The 16,238-nt window shown below is 45.2% G+C and overlaps 1 protein-coding gene across 1 annotated transcript; it reads right to left on the reverse strand.

The window, feature by feature from the left end:
* Positions 1-4,166: 4,166 nt before the first annotated feature.
* NOA1 (nitric oxide associated 1) lies at positions 4,167-16,197 on the reverse strand. Its single transcript, XM_071431611.1, has 7 exons — positions 15,130-16,197; positions 13,342-13,506; positions 12,444-12,640; positions 11,109-11,240; positions 9,513-9,629; positions 8,592-8,709; positions 4,167-8,011 (listed from the first exon to the last, which is right to left on the reverse strand). The coding sequence occupies exons 1-7, from the start codon at positions 16,100-16,102 to the stop codon at positions 7,806-7,808; spliced, it is 1,908 nt and encodes a 635-aa protein (XP_071287712.1). The 5' UTR covers positions 16,103-16,197; the 3' UTR covers positions 4,167-7,805.
* Positions 16,198-16,238: the final 41 nt, after the last annotated feature.

The raw sequence follows: 16,238 nt of genomic DNA on the forward strand, positions 1-16,238 counted from the left end.
TCTTCCCTCTTCATTCATTTATCCACTGATCCAGAGTACATTAATGTGTCATGTAGAGAACCAAGGAACTGTAAATCTCAGTTCTTGGTCTTATTTCAGCATCACCCACTCCTATACCCATAATGAGTGACTTCTTTTTAATTACAGTCAGTTCTGCCCCTCTCCCTTTTTTGTTGTTTTTTTTGTTGTTGTTGTTGTTTTTTTTTTTTTTTGCTGCTGCTACTGCTATTTTCATTTCTATCATGAGCCACTTGAAGGAAGGTGAAAAATCTGAAATGGAAAAGGTTTGGAGGTCTACAGCCATTTCTGTGATTGGCTATTTTTATTTTTATGGCTGCTTGAGAGGCAAAGCATTGGAGATACTTGGCTTGCAGTTACTTGTGAGTATTGTTAAAATATTAATTTTCCCGACAAGTTGGAAAGTTCAGAAGGCCATTTTATGATTGAAAAATTAAGTTGCATCACCATTTAGCAGAAGAAGAAACCCAAGAGCAAATGTAAAGAAAGGTACACATCGCTTCAGAAATCAGAGTTAGAAAGAAATTTTCAGAAGTACTTATGGGTGGGAATCCTGAATGCTTTTACTCATATATTGACCACATAAAGTTTTAATGAAAAACCTGTGATATGATCAGTCAGATTATGTTGTTTTCAAATATTTCAGCTTTCCCAGCATGCTCCATGAATGGCTTTTTGTTTTCCCTTTTTGAAACTTTCCTAGTAGAATATTTTTGAAGGATATTTTTCGCAGTCTGATTTACCTTTGTCTTTATTTTCCCTGGTAATCTGACTGCCTGAAGAACCAGATAATAATATCTGTGTTCCTGGTAATTCACTATTCCATTTGCAAAAAGATGTAGAAAAAGCCCCAAAGAATTCAGTATTGTGTAGGTATAAATTATTCCGAATTATTCTGCAGGTCCTTCTTTTTCTACTGTGGTAAATCTCCAGGAAGAAAAAGAGATCCAACCAAGATAGTTCTGGCTTATTTCTAGCATTCTAGGAATAGAAAATGTCTGGATGCTTAAGGAAGATGTATCCCACCTGATCCACAACTCAGGGATGTAAAGATGTAACATTTAGTGGCAGGTTACACAATCACAAATCCACAGATTCCCTGGGCCACGTTGCTCAGTAATTATGCAGTGCTTAGATGCTTTCAAGTGGAAGTGGGTTTAGGCAAAAGCAGAAGTAAAGCAAGGCCCAAATGAACTGTGTGTTGTAAAACTTCACCATGCATCATATTCTGGAAAGTAAATAAAAATCAGTGGCAGTATCAGCAGGAATGCTATTAGGTTTACTCATTGTGTAAACACAGAGAAAGAATTAATAATCTAATCTATCATTTGAGGTTTTATGTGCACCCAAGCAAATAAGCCCCACTCAAAGCAGTAACCCTTCTATCACAAATATGAATAAAATACAGTCACCACTGTTGTCAACAGAAAATTTTCCTTCAGGCAGCCTCTGGCATATCTCTTAGAAATCATTTTAATTGAAGGTAGAAGATTAAAAGCAATAAAAGAGAAGGTTTTCCTTCCTTTTAAACCTATATCCATTTCCATCTAGGTTTTCATCTTCTTACCAGCACAACAAATGTTTTTGAGGTTTGATGTTAATGGGATGCAATTTCAGGAGAACTCAAAAACAACATAAACCTTTTTTGACAGATTGTTGAATATCAGAAGCATATGTATTATTCCTTATCCTTTTTCAAAAGCTGACCTGTTGGCAGAAAATGGAACGATGTCACTTTCCTAACACTTAGATTTTTTCATGTATGTTAGTCCTAATCCAAGACTGGAAATAGATTGGTGCAAGCATCCATTTACCAATATATGTTCATAATGTAGTTCAAGATAAACATGTTAACACTGAAAAGAACATCATTTTCAAAAATTACAGTCACAGGCAGCAAAATGTTCTTTTCATAACTAGTTGAACCTAATGCATACTTTCCCTTTAAAGTAGTGTTCTAAGGATTTGTACATGTGGTTATTTTCATCCTGTTGTGTTGATTGAATTTCAGTGAGGCTGCCCAAAATGTGATGAAGGGCTTGCTTGGGTTTTGTTATTTTGTTGTTTTGCTAGAATTTCTCTTTGCTTGGCATAAATGACAGCTTTAACCTCAATTTAGCTATCTAAGAGTAAGGCATGTTTAATGATCTTCAGTTTGACAGCGAAATGATCTGTACACACGGATAACTTTGGGTACAACAGTTCTGCACTCACTCTCAGTGGTGCTCATTTCCTCTTGAGCCAGTTCCTTTAATTTATAGTGTGTTGCTCCCTTGACCACCATCAGCTTCACCTCTCTCATGCTCCATTAACCAGATAAGTGCAGTGCACTTTGCAGTGGTTCCACACAGTCCCCTCAATCAAAACTTGACTGAAAGGCTGTCTTTTCAGAATCAAGTATTATAACCCTAACCTAAGTCTCTGAATAGTTCAAACAGGAACCATGTTTTGGCCTGCACTGTTGGGAAGCATCAGCAATTTTATTTCTGGTTGTTTTATTTCTAGGCTTACTGTAGTTTTGGCATCTTTCTTAAGCATGCTCCTCTACATGTCCCTCTTTCAGAGGGCACTGACAGCCCTCATCCTCCTCCTGACCCCTTTGTCTTTAGTTTTCCCTTTTTTTGTAGGCTTAGGAATGGGGAGAGAATTTGCCAGTCCTTGTGGAATTAGGCTTTCTCAATGACTTTGTATGCTTAGCCCAGCTCTCAGGGTTTTCTTTGTCAAGGTCATTACACATTGATAATTTGCTGAGGGTTTCGTCCCACAAGAGCCCCTATTGATTTACTGTAAGATATTAAATGGGTCACTTGCATAATTTTTCATAAACAGCATACAGGTCATTCCCTTCCTTGCCACAGAAGCTTTCCTTACTGTGAAGTTTTGACATCACTATTGGTCATCCTCAGGATGTATCCCACCAGTATCACATTTAAATAAATTGAGCAGCCTGAAGAAATTTAGTGGGAACTGGATTAATTGGCCAGTACCTGCTTCTCAAACAGGACTGCCAGCAACAAACCAAGTGGCAGTCTGCCACTTCCCTCACTCATCCAAAGGTGCTTGTCCATATGGATGCCAGGGATCCTGAAACACACTCATTCCTTTTCATGACTTCCATAATCACCAGTACTGACTACCACAGCATTTCAAAGGGTCACAGGCTCTTTTAAAAAGGTTGAATTTATGTATTATCACAAAAGAATTCCTAGAAGCTACTACATAGATGTAACCACAAGTCCTAGAGTTCCATGGAGGGAGCCCAGAGTGCCCAAAGCCCAGCAACAAGTGGGTAGGTTGTAACATGGATGTCAAATGATTGTTTCCAAAATGCTCGCCGGACTCATAAAGATTGGACACTCAAATTTAAAAGCATTTGCCTGTCCACTACAGTTTTAGCCAAACATCTCTAGCCTTAAAATCTGCAGGATTGTCAGTATGGATAAAGCTTAAATTTTTCCCAATGAATCCCTGTGTCAGTTCATTGCCTGGTAGGTTCTAGTCAAAGATATTTACTGCATTTCCCAGTTAGCTCACATCAGGAAAAAGATGTCCTCTAAGGCACTAATGTGAAAGACTTAGCTGCATGTATACTGTCTGACATGTTTCCTAATACTTAGTGGGAGGAATTTCCTTTACTTCTCTAAATTTCCCTTATTCTTTGGACAAAAAGGAGTAATATGCTCAAAGCTCTCTGCCTGTGGGTCCCCTCACCTTGTAGAGTAACAAAGTATGAACAGCACATCAGTGAGGTTAACCTCCTCTGTTGGATCCATGTTTTTACATTTTTCTTCTTTTCTCCTTTTTCCCGTATTTCCTCAGCTTGTCATAACTGCAAGAGGTTCGGCAAACTCTCAGAACCTTTGCACGTTTATTTGATATATTGTTATTTTCTTGTTCCAATGGTAATGTTTACAACATATTTTGTATTTGCAGGATTTTATTAAGGTCTTGGCAAATCTGACATTTAGAAGCTCAAGGACCTGCTTCTAACCTCTAACTTTGCCTGCCTTGACTTTTACAAAAAATGTCAGGCTTCCCTCACTTCACTGTGTTTTTCTAAAATTAAATGTGCTTGTTTTGCAAATATAGAATGTACTGTAGAAGTGGTTTTCTCATCTTATAGACAAATAAACCAAAGCCACACCAAATGTTATAAAAGAGAGATTTTATTCTACACTTCTAGAACTGTAGATACCTTAATTTAAAATTCCAAAATTCGTGTGACTATGTACCTATTGATTAATTTCACACTAAATGCAGTACAATCTACCATGCACAGGGAAAGACCAGGACTAATTTTGTAGTTACATTTTTATTTTCAATTAGCAAATGTGTAAATGTGTAAAGGTTTAAAGGTATTCTCACCTCAAGAACTGCTTGCTGAGTTCACATGTACCCTTAAAACAAATGTAGGACATTTTCTTTTGTGGTTTTGGTTTTGGAGCATACATCAGATCACAGAGACATGATATTTGATCTTTGTGGACAGATTTCTGACATTTTTGTGAAGACAAACTGTAGCTATTTATGTTTCCCTGTTTCCATAACACTTGTCAACTGTACCCCATTCTAGAACTGTTTAAAGGTCTTTGGGGCCCAAACTCCAGGCCCTGGTTTTCAAATGTTCCTGTGGTGAGATTTTCATATAAGACCGCAAAGTATAAACCTTGTTGTCTCTAAATGCAGTCCTCCTTTAGGCAGTTTATGTTACTTACTTTTTTTCTTCTATTTGCTCCAGCTTTTTCCCTCTTCTTGACTTTTTGAGTGTTTTAAGTTCTTAATCATTTTACCTTTCTTTTTCCAGACACTTCAGTGATGGAAACAAATCCAAACTTTTATTCTTCTATAAAAGTTTGAGGAACATCTTGTGCAAATTACAGTCTGTTTCACATTGGGAACAGAGTGACACCACCCCAGGCAGTGCTCCAGGAAGAACTAAAGCCACCATATGTGTGGGAACTTAACGAAGCAAAGAGGCAGAGCCAGGCAAATTCACCTCTGCAGCCCATGACTGTTATGCTAAGAAATGGATGTTTTTATGGAAATCAGTACCAAAGCTACTTTTAAGCTGGAAACTAGACAAGCAGGAGTGAGGGATTCTCTTGTGGCCTGTAAGCAGAGCTCTGAATTCAGGCAACTGCACAATTGCACCATCCCCACAAGAACATTATAGTGGCTTTTGCCTCCAAAAGCTACAGTGCCTTTCACACCTCTGATGTGCAGAGGGGAAGTGTTGTCTACCAGTCCCTTCTCATGATGTACATCATCCCCACACCTGCCATACAGCCAAGCATGAAAAGGAAGAGGTGGTACTTTGGTATCTTTCAATACCTTCACCCGCTTTTGGGTTGTGATAGTAAGGTGGCAGTTCTGGCAGATCTTGATACTCTTTCTCTCTCTCACCACCATCTGATGCATGTAAATCATGCAGGAAGAAGTTTGGATTGGTGCATTTGTTCAAGATGCAGAGGTCCCTGTCTCAGTATTCTTTTGCATTCTTCTCAGTATTCTTGCCTAAGACATAAACTGCACAACATGAGTTGTTCATGCTGTTTCTACACATAAAGAAGTTGTTTAGCCTCTTGCCAGCTTAAAAATGTTCAAGATACCCAGTCTTGAAGAAATACACAAAGCAACATCATTCTCCCATTTAGCTATGAGCAAGTCAAGGAAAGAGCTTGATAAATCCATGGCTTGCTCAAAAAGAACGAGCAGAATTTGTACAGGGGTTGGTTTGCTGTGTGTGTTAGAACAGTTGAGGTAAATGGGACACTTTCTCTTCCATCACCACAAAAGTAATTTTAAAAAGAATCTCTCTCAAAAAAAAAAAGCTTCTAGAATCTTGTTCTTAAACATTAAAAAGATGTGTTTTTTCCCTTTGTGAAAGGGAAATTGAAAATCACAGCATTGTGAAGATTAGCACAGCTAAAACAGATAATCCTCACACCAGTCCTGCTGGCAACTCCTTCAGTAATTTTGGCAGCCAAATGTGAGGCCTGCCAAGAGCACAAAGAAATCCAGCCAGGAAGACAGCTACAGTCCTATATACCCATGCTGGAAAAAACACATTCTGGATCTTGCTGCCTGTGCTCTGAGGCTTGCCAAGCACAGCCTAGGAGTGGCCACACACGTGCTGGCTTTCACAACACAGAAACAGAGGAAAACAGGAGAGCTGTGTGAGTCACAGCCTGAGCAGTGAGGAACATCCTGCCATAGGTTTTTTTTCTTCTAGAAAGTAATAGAAAAGGCTTCCTGAGAAGTCAAGGCCAGAGTGCACATATTTTGTCTAATGTACAGGAAGAACTCTAGTCTAGACACAGACTGCACACATGTGAACCACATTCCCTGGGTTCACTGGCAGCAGACTGACCTTCATAAAGAACAACTGATTTTCTACACAGGGGGAACTGGGCATCTGCCAGCAAGGACAGGGAACTCCCCCAGGACAGTGCTGAACCCAGCGCTTCTCAAAGCCACCACGGCCCCACCTGGCCCACCCCATCTCACCAGCCCCAGTGTGGGGAGCAGGGAAGGAGGCAGTGCAGGGCATGGAAGAGCTGAAGGAGTGACAGAGCACAGAAAGTGGCTCCACAGGAAGTCCCAGAAGCTTCACAAAGGGGATGAGAGTGGCCCTGAGTACGGCCTGCAGACAGACCCACATGGTGGGTCTGGGCTGAAAATGGGGGGAAACAAAGAGCAGGGCAGAGGGACAGGTTTCCCTAAAGGAATGCCAATACACCATCCCACAGGCAACAAAGGTGAGAAGAGGATGCTGAATGAGCCAATGATTTCTGCTGATCACCCAGGCTTCTTCAGGACAACAGCCAAGGACCCAAGGACAGCAGAGCTGCCTCTAGGGACCAATGGACTGACTGAGGAAAACATCAGTGAAATGGTAGGGAGATTAGAAGATACTTTTTTTTGCCTCTTTTTCAGCAGACTGAGTGGCAATGTGTCTCTCACAGTCTGCCTGTCTTTGGCAGATTGAGCATGTTTATTATTGCACTGGAGCTTTCATGTGTTTAGCAAAATGCTCATATCCACACAAAGAGTGCCTTGTCAACTAAGTCAACAAAAGATCATCTTTGCAAAGTTTTATTCTATACCCTTGGTTTCAGAAACCTGTACCCAAGCTACAGAAACCAAATCAAAGCAGTGAATTGCAAAACTTTCCTCTTCAAGCACATGAGCAGACCTGTTTTTCATTAAATCACTTCTCCTGTGTCCAAAAGCAGGATACTGCACACCCTAATCTGCTCCAGATGCTGAAGGAGAGAAAGGACACAACTTCTGGTTGATGTTGTTGAATCAGTATCACCCACTAAGAGGGTCATATCCACACTGGAGCATTCTCTGCTCCTTCCAACTCCCTCCACCCCCTTAACTATGGAAACACCTTAAGAACAAGGTGATGATTTCTGAAATGAGGGAGCATGCCTGCAAGAAACCACCTACTCTGTGAGCAGCAAAGTCAGACCAGGTCAGGGAGGTGAGTTCCACCCTGTACTTTAAGAGGGGACAGTAAAGGGATCTGCCCATCAATGCAGATCCCAGGGAAAAGCAGTTTCTCCTCCCCCAGCAAGGTCCCAGCCCCTCAGTTCATTCAAAATGGCTGCAGTTCAGCAGCTGGATCACATGTGGACTTGTAAAACTCCCCCCCAGCCCTGCTTTCCAAAATGTGCCTGCTGGCCTTTCAAAATGAGTCCCAGCATTTTCTGAATACCAGTAAGTCACAAGGTTCTCCAGGGGCCGTTCTGGCTTCTGCCTTGCTCAGATGACGACAAGCACTATCTGCTTCCCGTGGTTCTTAGGTTTTCCACAAAGGAAGGAGGTTTTTTGGTCCTGTAGGCAGGAGTGCCTGGGATCCTGGCCCCTCTGATGGTACTGATGTAAGGCAGAAGGGGAGGCTCCCTCACCACCAATGCAGTGCCCTTGGGAGTGTAGGCTCGGAGCAGCAATTCCTCTTCTTCGTGAGCTGTCACTGCCACCCAGCCTGCACAGCCAGAGAGAATACAGACAGTGAGGAAGACAGGTCCCCAGGACCAAAACAAAGTTCTGACACAAACTGCTGCCTCCCAGAGTGGCTACAAATCTGAGCTATCCTCGTGTGGTTGCTTGAGAAACCAAGCTCAAAGGTCATCTCCAGCCCTTTCCCAGCAGAAGGCAGCACCTAAAGCCAGGTTACTCTTCTCAGACACAGCTCTTTCCTCGTAAACTCAAAAGGGATGGTGGGAACTACAAAAACACAAGAATGAAGCTTTCCAATCAATGGCCCTTTCCCTCTCACCTGGACAGCAGACAGTGTCACAGCCATTCCTGATGCTGTAGAAACTGTATGGCAGCCAGAACATAAAGTATTCCAATGTTGCCATCCTGTACAAGCATGGCTGCCATTCTCCATTCTTGGAGGCTGCCACGCTTCAGCTGGACAAAGTCTGCTGCTATGATTTTGTGTTGTTCACTGTCCTGCTCTGAGCAGGAAATACAGCTTCAGCCCTTCAGAGGCCTCTTCCCATCAATGTTTCTAAGATGCAGACCCTGCAAAGCAAACTAATGAAGAAATATTAAATTACCTGCAGAGGAAAGCTTGATATCTGCAACTGCCTCAGTGGTACCAATTCCTTTCAGTGTAATATCCTGAGGGACAAGTGGGGGGAACTCTTTCATTCTCTCTTCCCCACCCATGGGAACCTAAGATTAAAATACAGAGAAATTATTTAACAGTCAAGAGATTCTTCAGCATTCCTACCTCAAGCTGGCAAGCAAGGCACTAGGAAGAATAAAGACATTAAACATTTGTTAGCCTATTAAGAGCTGGACTGAAAACCTCCAGGAGTTATTTCATGTTTGTCAGAACAGTCAGGATGACACCCAGAGGAACCCTGTGGGAGGTGAGCAAAGATGGAGTGCCCACTGCAGAATGCAGCTGGTGGATCAGGCTAGCTGCCTTGATGTGAGTGACAGCACTTGTTCTCCATGTGCACAGGAATGGAGATACCAGGACAGGGACAGCTCACCCCATCTCCTATCCTCTGCAAGTGCTACACAGAACATTGCCATACCAAGGAAGAAGTCAGACCACCAAGAGATGAAGATATCTGCAGAAGATCCAGCAGGGAAAGAATAAGAAAAGTAAATTTTTCAGCTGCAATCTGTTTTGAAACCCCAGTCTGCAGGTTTGCCATGGAAAATATCCCCGTTGTGCACTTTAAGGCTGTTCAAGAAGAGCCAAATATGAGTAAGCAGAGCACTGCAAATCTTATCAGCCTGAATTCTAGAAGCAGAACCTCTGCTGAAAATGCATCATCTTGGGTGCTCTTTCCTAACACACTTCAGCCACAGAGTCTGTGCAAGACTGCTCCACAGGGCATCTCCACTCACCCACTGCACAAGTGCCCAACTCCTGATACCTGTGGATGTTCCCTGTCAGTTGTGCCCCAGAGAGGGGTCCTGCCTACCTGCAGCCACAAGCTCCCCCCACCACCTCCTCTTACCTTTAGGAACTCTTGGCCTGCATGCTTCTCATAGAGGGTGTCTGCATTACTCAGTGTAGTAACATGGACTGGCAACAGGTTAGAAGCCAAGACAGAAAACCAGGCAGGCTTTTCTCCCTGAAATAAATACCAAAAGGATGTTAATTATGCTAAGAGAAAAGCAGCCCTGCATTGCTCCCTCCTGCCCCATTTCTTTCCTGCATGTTGAAAACCTGCCCTACTGGATGTCCCCTCCCTGTTTGAGAGGTCCCTGCCTCTGCCAAAGACAGCAGCCAGGGTTTATATAAAACTGGGATTTGAGTTTCCAGAAGAGAAGACCCACAGCTTCACCATCCTGCCTCAAAGCACCCCCAATGCCACATTTACTGCCAGCACAGCTGCTCAGCTCAGGTAAATCATCCAAGAGACATCTTTGCTCTCATTTAATTCACAAGAATAAACTCAGTGTGGTTATTCAGTGCAAGATGTGATGGACATCTGGTCTGGTGCTTCTTCTCCTATCACTCTACACTTCTAACACACAGTGCTCATTCAAGAGGACTTGGTTCCAGCTGCTCTCAAGCTAAGCTGGTGGAGCAATTTCAGCAGGCACTCTCATCACATTTGCAGGAATAGAAAACAAGGTCAGAGAGGGGAGAGATCTCTCCAAACACTGCTAGCAGCCAGAAATAAGGGCAGGAATTCCTTCAAGCTCAAAGGTGTAAGCTGAGGCAGGAGCTTCTGTCATGATCTGAGCACAACTGTCCTCCAAGATACCAGGAGAGATACACAAGATTGATACATTGATGTGTGCTCCTGCCATGCCGGTACATTTTTTACTTTCTAGAATCCTGCCCCCTCCACCTTTCTGGTTTTCTTCCAGCAGGTCAGGAGTGTCCTTAGCAAAGTACCAATTCAACATTTCTGTGGTGATCTTGGAAAGCAGACTGAAACAAAGGAATAGCCATACACACCCCTAAAACAGGACAAGCTCCTGAGAAAATTATCTAAGACATGATAATGTCTAATGTTCTTATGAAAGAAACTGCCCATTACAGAGGAAGCACCATGGCAGGTCAACTCCACACAGTTCAATAAAGGTGTATGGCATGGGATTTTTAATAAATGGAAGAAATTATTGGCAGGGGACACACACAACACATTTGAAAAATACTTTTACAGAAACTAAAATACACATGCAATTAATTGCTTCCTCAGGCAAGTTCTTCAGAGGTCTGCCAGGAAAGAAAAATGTCTAGGCTCTTCTCTCTTAGCAGGCAGCTTTCACAAAGCACAGAAATGAGGAAACCCACCTATTTTCCCTGTTAATTCTGACATTCTCCTTCCTCCCTCACGTTTCTCTGTATGTCATGGGAAGCACATTAAACTGAAGATGTTTGTCAGCATTCAAAAGCAGTTCCCATTATACACTCTGTAATATTGCATGCTGGTACCAGGAAACAAACCTTCCAACTACTCATGCAATGATTTAGGAACTGATTCATCATCTCCAAAGCAGCAATGAAAGGGTCTGGGAAAGCTACCCAGAAAGCCTTTTATGGCTGGGACTGTAGTAAGAGATGAAGCAGCTGCTTCCAAAATCCTTTCTTCCCTTACCTCTAAGTAGTCTATACGTCCCAAGGCTGCTAAAAACAACACCATTCCTGGCTTGAGAATGAAGGTTCGTGGAACAATGGCATGTGATGGCAAAACAAGCTTTACTTCCTTCTCTGTTAGGAGATTCAAAACCTGCAAAATAAATTGTCATAACTCATTCCAGATGTTTCAATGGGAACAATGAATTTAGTATTGGCATTATATTGATAGAAGAAAAGATCAATCAAAGCAATGTCAAGAACATCTGACACAATAAGTTCAATTCTGGTGCACCCAGTAAGTGAGAAACAGGAACAATGTCCCCGGCCAAAATCTGCCACAGACAACCTGCTTGTCCTCCACTCAGATTGAACACTGAGTGCAGGAACAAAACTTGATCTGAAACTTGGCATGGAGCTGTCCAAAGGAGAGCACAAGAATAATCAGAATCAGAAACAGAAGCAACTATTTCTGGATGCGGGAAGTATTTTCCACAAGTATTAAACTCCAGAAGAAGGGAAGAACACATACAATCTCAAGTTACCAAACCAGGTCTCGTAGCTGATGCCAGTCTTTACACTAGCTATCAGAGACCAAAGTGCAGGTTAGTAAAGCATGTTATGGTCAAATGGACAAATAGATCACTAGAAAACCAGGAGTCTTCCTAGTGTTCATGAAAGCAGCACCTGCACTCAACCCGTAAAGTGTCAGCACAGTCCTTGCACTTCATTCTCCTCAGAACCTTCCTGTCTGCCTGTACTATTAAATCTTCCTCAGAAGATGACCTACAGTTCTGCATGGGTATTAGAAACACCAAAAATCAAAACATGCCTGTTTTAGACATGTGCACTTTGTGAGCACTGGCTTCAGTAGGGCATTGCCCTACTGACAAAGGCCTGACACATTGCAGCCATAGCAGCAACATTGCAGATACTCCTAGCTTCAGGAGAATGCCTTCTTTAAGATGTGGTTTAGTCATACAACTCTGGTTATCCTCCTAAGCTCCACCTTCTTCCATAGGCTGGAAGAGCTGAAGAAGTGTCAGCTCCATTGGGTGATGCTGGTGTGAACTTGCTAAGAGCACTCTTGCTTACTTCCCCTGGTTCAGAGGTTGTGGCAGCTTGGTGACACAGCCCTGCAGCACCTTTGCAAAGCTGGCAGTATTGCACTACTCAGAATGCAACAGCATTACCACATGAACCCCTCTCGAGTTAAACCTTATCTTAATACAATTCCCAAGCTGAGAGAATCCTAATGCCAGGACTACAGCAGAAGCACTCTCCCACAGGCACAGCTAAGGCAGAACAGCCCTCCCAAACCCTGTCACCCCAAAACACAGCACCACAGAGTACCCACACAGTCTTCCTTTACAATTCCTGGAGTGTCAAAACACCACCGAGCATCCTTCACTTCGTTGTGAGTGAACTCCTCCCTTTCCTCAAGCTTCTTAGGGGCATCTATAGGATCTTCATCCATGCTGTAAGAGAGTGTGTCAGGGTCGAAGTCAATCTCAGCACTAGACTTCTGCTGTTGAAACGTTCTTCCAACTCTTCCTGGATTAAAATGAAAGGTTTTCCTGGTAATTTACTTTTTAACTTGCTTTCCTTCAATCAAACATCTGCCCCTTTCATGGCTTAAAAGAGATGCACATGAGTAGTATAAAGGTGATAAAGACACTATATATCTTTGAAATTCGTGTGCTCAAAAGCCAAGATGATAAGAAATCCCTTCTATAATTCTTGCTTAGCACTCCTCATGCCCCAAAATCTCAGCAAAATAACAGACACTCAGTTATTTCCAATTTATGGTAAAGTAGGCTGCCTTCTATTTTCAGTGCCTCAGACTGCCAAACACAGAATTATCTGAAAACCAGAGCTATCTTCTAGCACCCCCCTCTTTTGAATACAAACTAAAATGATGTACAACCCCTGTAGCCTGCAGCCCAAATGTGATTACTTAAAATTAAACTTATTTTCCTTATTTAGGAACAAGAGATGGCCCATACTGTGATATCCTTGCAAACTACTGAGCTATCAGGATTTGCCAGCCTCCTTCAGAGAGGAGATGCATTGCACAGGGGAACTCTCTGCTACTACAGCAGCTGACAGGTATTCAAAAGTACTAATGATGCTGCTTATGGAGGAGATAGAGGTCTTGCCCCCACTAATCTGGGAGCAAACATTAGTGAAAATAATTTAACCTTTGTGTAGTGCAGTGTTTTCATTAGGGGCAGAAAGGTAACACCTTTACTCACCCACTAGGTAACCTTGCTTTTTAAGTTGATTAAGGTACTTTTTTTCTTCACTGCTTAGCTGATCTTCCGTTTTTGTTGCCTCTTCTTTTAGCCTCTCCTGCCTTCGGAATATCCTGTCACATGTAGGGTTAATAATTGGAAATTTCAACAGGTTCAGCGTTGTTCCTGGAAAAACAAACAGAAGGCACTTTTGGATCTCGGACTGCTTGTCACATTTCAGCTCTGAGGAACAAGATTACAAAAAAACTGCTTCTCTAATTTTTTGGTGAAACCCAGTAACACAAAATCAGAGGTAGAACTACAGCTGCTCCCATAAACTACCAGCCTCCCAACTTGGGGAAGCAAAAACAAGCCATCCACCTGCTTAAGACCTGTTCTCACACATAGTTTGAATAAAAGGGTCTCAAAGCTGAGTGGTGCCAAGGCTGTCTTAGTACACTCCATTCAAGCCTCAACTCCAGACAGCTTGGTCTGTCCTACAGGTGCTCACCACTGCACCTCCCAGCCTCTCCAGACTGGAGGACACCTCTAATGGATAGGGACAGGCAAGGCAAGCACATCAGGTGCCATCCTAACTGGCAGGGGTGCACACAGACCCACACTGGTTTAATGAGCTTCTTAGTGCTACAGGATGTACAGTACCCTCAGCACATGCATCCCACTCCTGCTGCCTCCTGTGAGGAATCACAGGATCAATTAGGCTGGAAAAGACCTCTGAGATCATCACCACATTGACTAGACTATGGCACTGAGTGGCACATTCAGGCACAGCAACTCCATCACCTCCCTATGCAATCCATTCCAATTTGTAATTACCCTTTTGGTGAAGAAATTCCTGCTAATGTTCAACCTAAAGCTACCCTAGTGCATCTTGAGGCTATGTCCCCTTCTCCTGTCACTGGCTGCCCTGGAGAAGAGGCTGATTCCCACCTGGCTACAACTTCTTTTGGATAGATGCAGAGTGATAACTGTGGGAATCCACAAAATCAGAGGATTTTGGGAAAGCTGCAAAAGGCAGGCCTCAGAGACAGCAGAACTGTGATTAGAGCTAAGCAGTAGCCATGAGATAGGTCAGCAGAAAAATTATTTAAAAAGTAGAAAAGCAAGGACAAATAGAACAATGGTCTGTGTATTAACGCTTGTCTAGAATAACTCCCTAAGCTACAGAAAAGTTTATCTAGCAAGATATTAGGAAGTTTGAAGCTTAATAATGGAGCTCTGTGCATTGTGTTTTAAGGCTTACAAGGAGGCATTGTATTTGAAATAAGCAAGCATTGTTATAACCAAAGGCACTTGTTCCTATAGTGGTTGGATAGAACTACTGTCAATATGCTTTTGCTTTGTGTGATTATAAAAAACTTATAAAGTAAGTTGTAACATTAAGTTCTTGGTCTGCTGCCTGGGATGTGAGCTGCTGGCATCTTCCCATTGTCATAACCATGTAATGAGACTGATGCTGAAAAATAAAACAGCACATTCCTCAGCAGTCCCGTCTTGTTTGTGATTTGTACACAGATCCCCAGCCGGCGATAATAACATCTCCCAAGGCCCCTTTTCTCCGGGTTAGACACTTCAGCCACTCCTCACAGGTGAAAAACTGAAGCATGGCACACCTGTGGAGCTTGGTGCCCACCAGTGAGGAGCTCAGGGTGGCACGTACTACTTTGGTGACAGGTTCTCCTGCTGCAGGGGTGGCCGAGAGCAGCCCAGAGGCGCACAGCTCACTGTTATCTGTACACCCCACATCCCCCACTACCCGTGCTACAAAGGGCCGAGCAGTGCACTGACCTGGCCAGGGGGACACGGTGGCCCTGTCGATGATGTCGGGGGCGCGGGACTTGCAGTAGTCGGAAAGCAGCAGGGTGTTGAAGAGCGTGGACTTGCCGGAGTTGGTGGCGCCCAGCAGGTAGACATCTCCGGCGCACTTCCAGGAGCGCTGCAGCCGGCTGACCAGCCCCTCCACGCCGTAGCCGGTCTTGGCGCTCACCAGGCGGATGTCCACCAGCGCGGGTCCCCGCAGCCCGGCCCGGGCGCAGGCGGCCGCCACCCGCCGCCGCAGCCGCCCCAGGTGCCCGCGGCAGTCTGCGGGCAGCAGGTCCACCTTGTTGCCCACCACCAGCACGCCGGCGGCGGGCACGTCGGGGCCCAGCAGCGCCGGCAGCTGCGGCAGCACGGGGTCGGGCAGCTCCATCACGTCGAGCACGTAGAGCAGCAGCGGCCCGCGGCCGTGGCGGGGCGGGCGGCGCAGGGCCGCGCTCACCACGCGGCGGTGCTGCTCGGGCGGCAGCCGCAGCCGCAGGGCGCTGCCGTGGTGCGCCAGAGCCCAGCACCGCTGGCACACGGCGCCGCGCAGCCCCGCGGGGCCCTCGGACGCCAGGCTGCGGTACCGCTCGGCCGGCACGAAGCCCGGCGCGCCGTCGTGCCCGCACTGCAGCTCGGCCCCGCAGCCCGAGCAGCTCACGCCGCTCGGCGGCACCGACGGGTCGGACAGGCTCGGCACTGCCGCCGCTGCGCCCCGCTCCTGGCGCGGCTTCGGCTTCACCTTCAGCTCCCGCTCCTGCCGCGGCTTCAGCTTCAGCTCCCGCTCCCGGTGCAGCGCCGTCGCCGCCGCCCTCTCAGCCGGGTCCGGTTCGTACTCGAGGAAGACAAAGCGCTCCTGCTCCTCGCCATGGCCCGCCGCCGCCGCACCGCACGGCCGCAGCGGGGCGCGGAGCGGGGCGCGGGCCAGGCGGGCCAGGAGCGAGGGGGCCAGGCGGAGCATGGCGGCGCCGGACACACCGACGGCGGCGCCGGACACACCGACGGAGGGGCCGGACACACCGACGGCGGCGCCGGACACACCGACACCGTGCCGCGGGGCGCGCGCGCCTGACGTCACGGAGCGCGCGGGCGCCTGG

The sequence above is a fragment of the Agelaius tricolor genome, unplaced genomic scaffold (assembly GCF_023055355.1).
Source record: "Agelaius tricolor isolate 1412-34295 unplaced genomic scaffold, bAgeTri1.0.p SCAF_8, whole genome shotgun sequence".
Lineage (NCBI taxonomy): Eukaryota > Metazoa > Chordata > Aves > Passeriformes > Icteridae > Agelaius > Agelaius tricolor.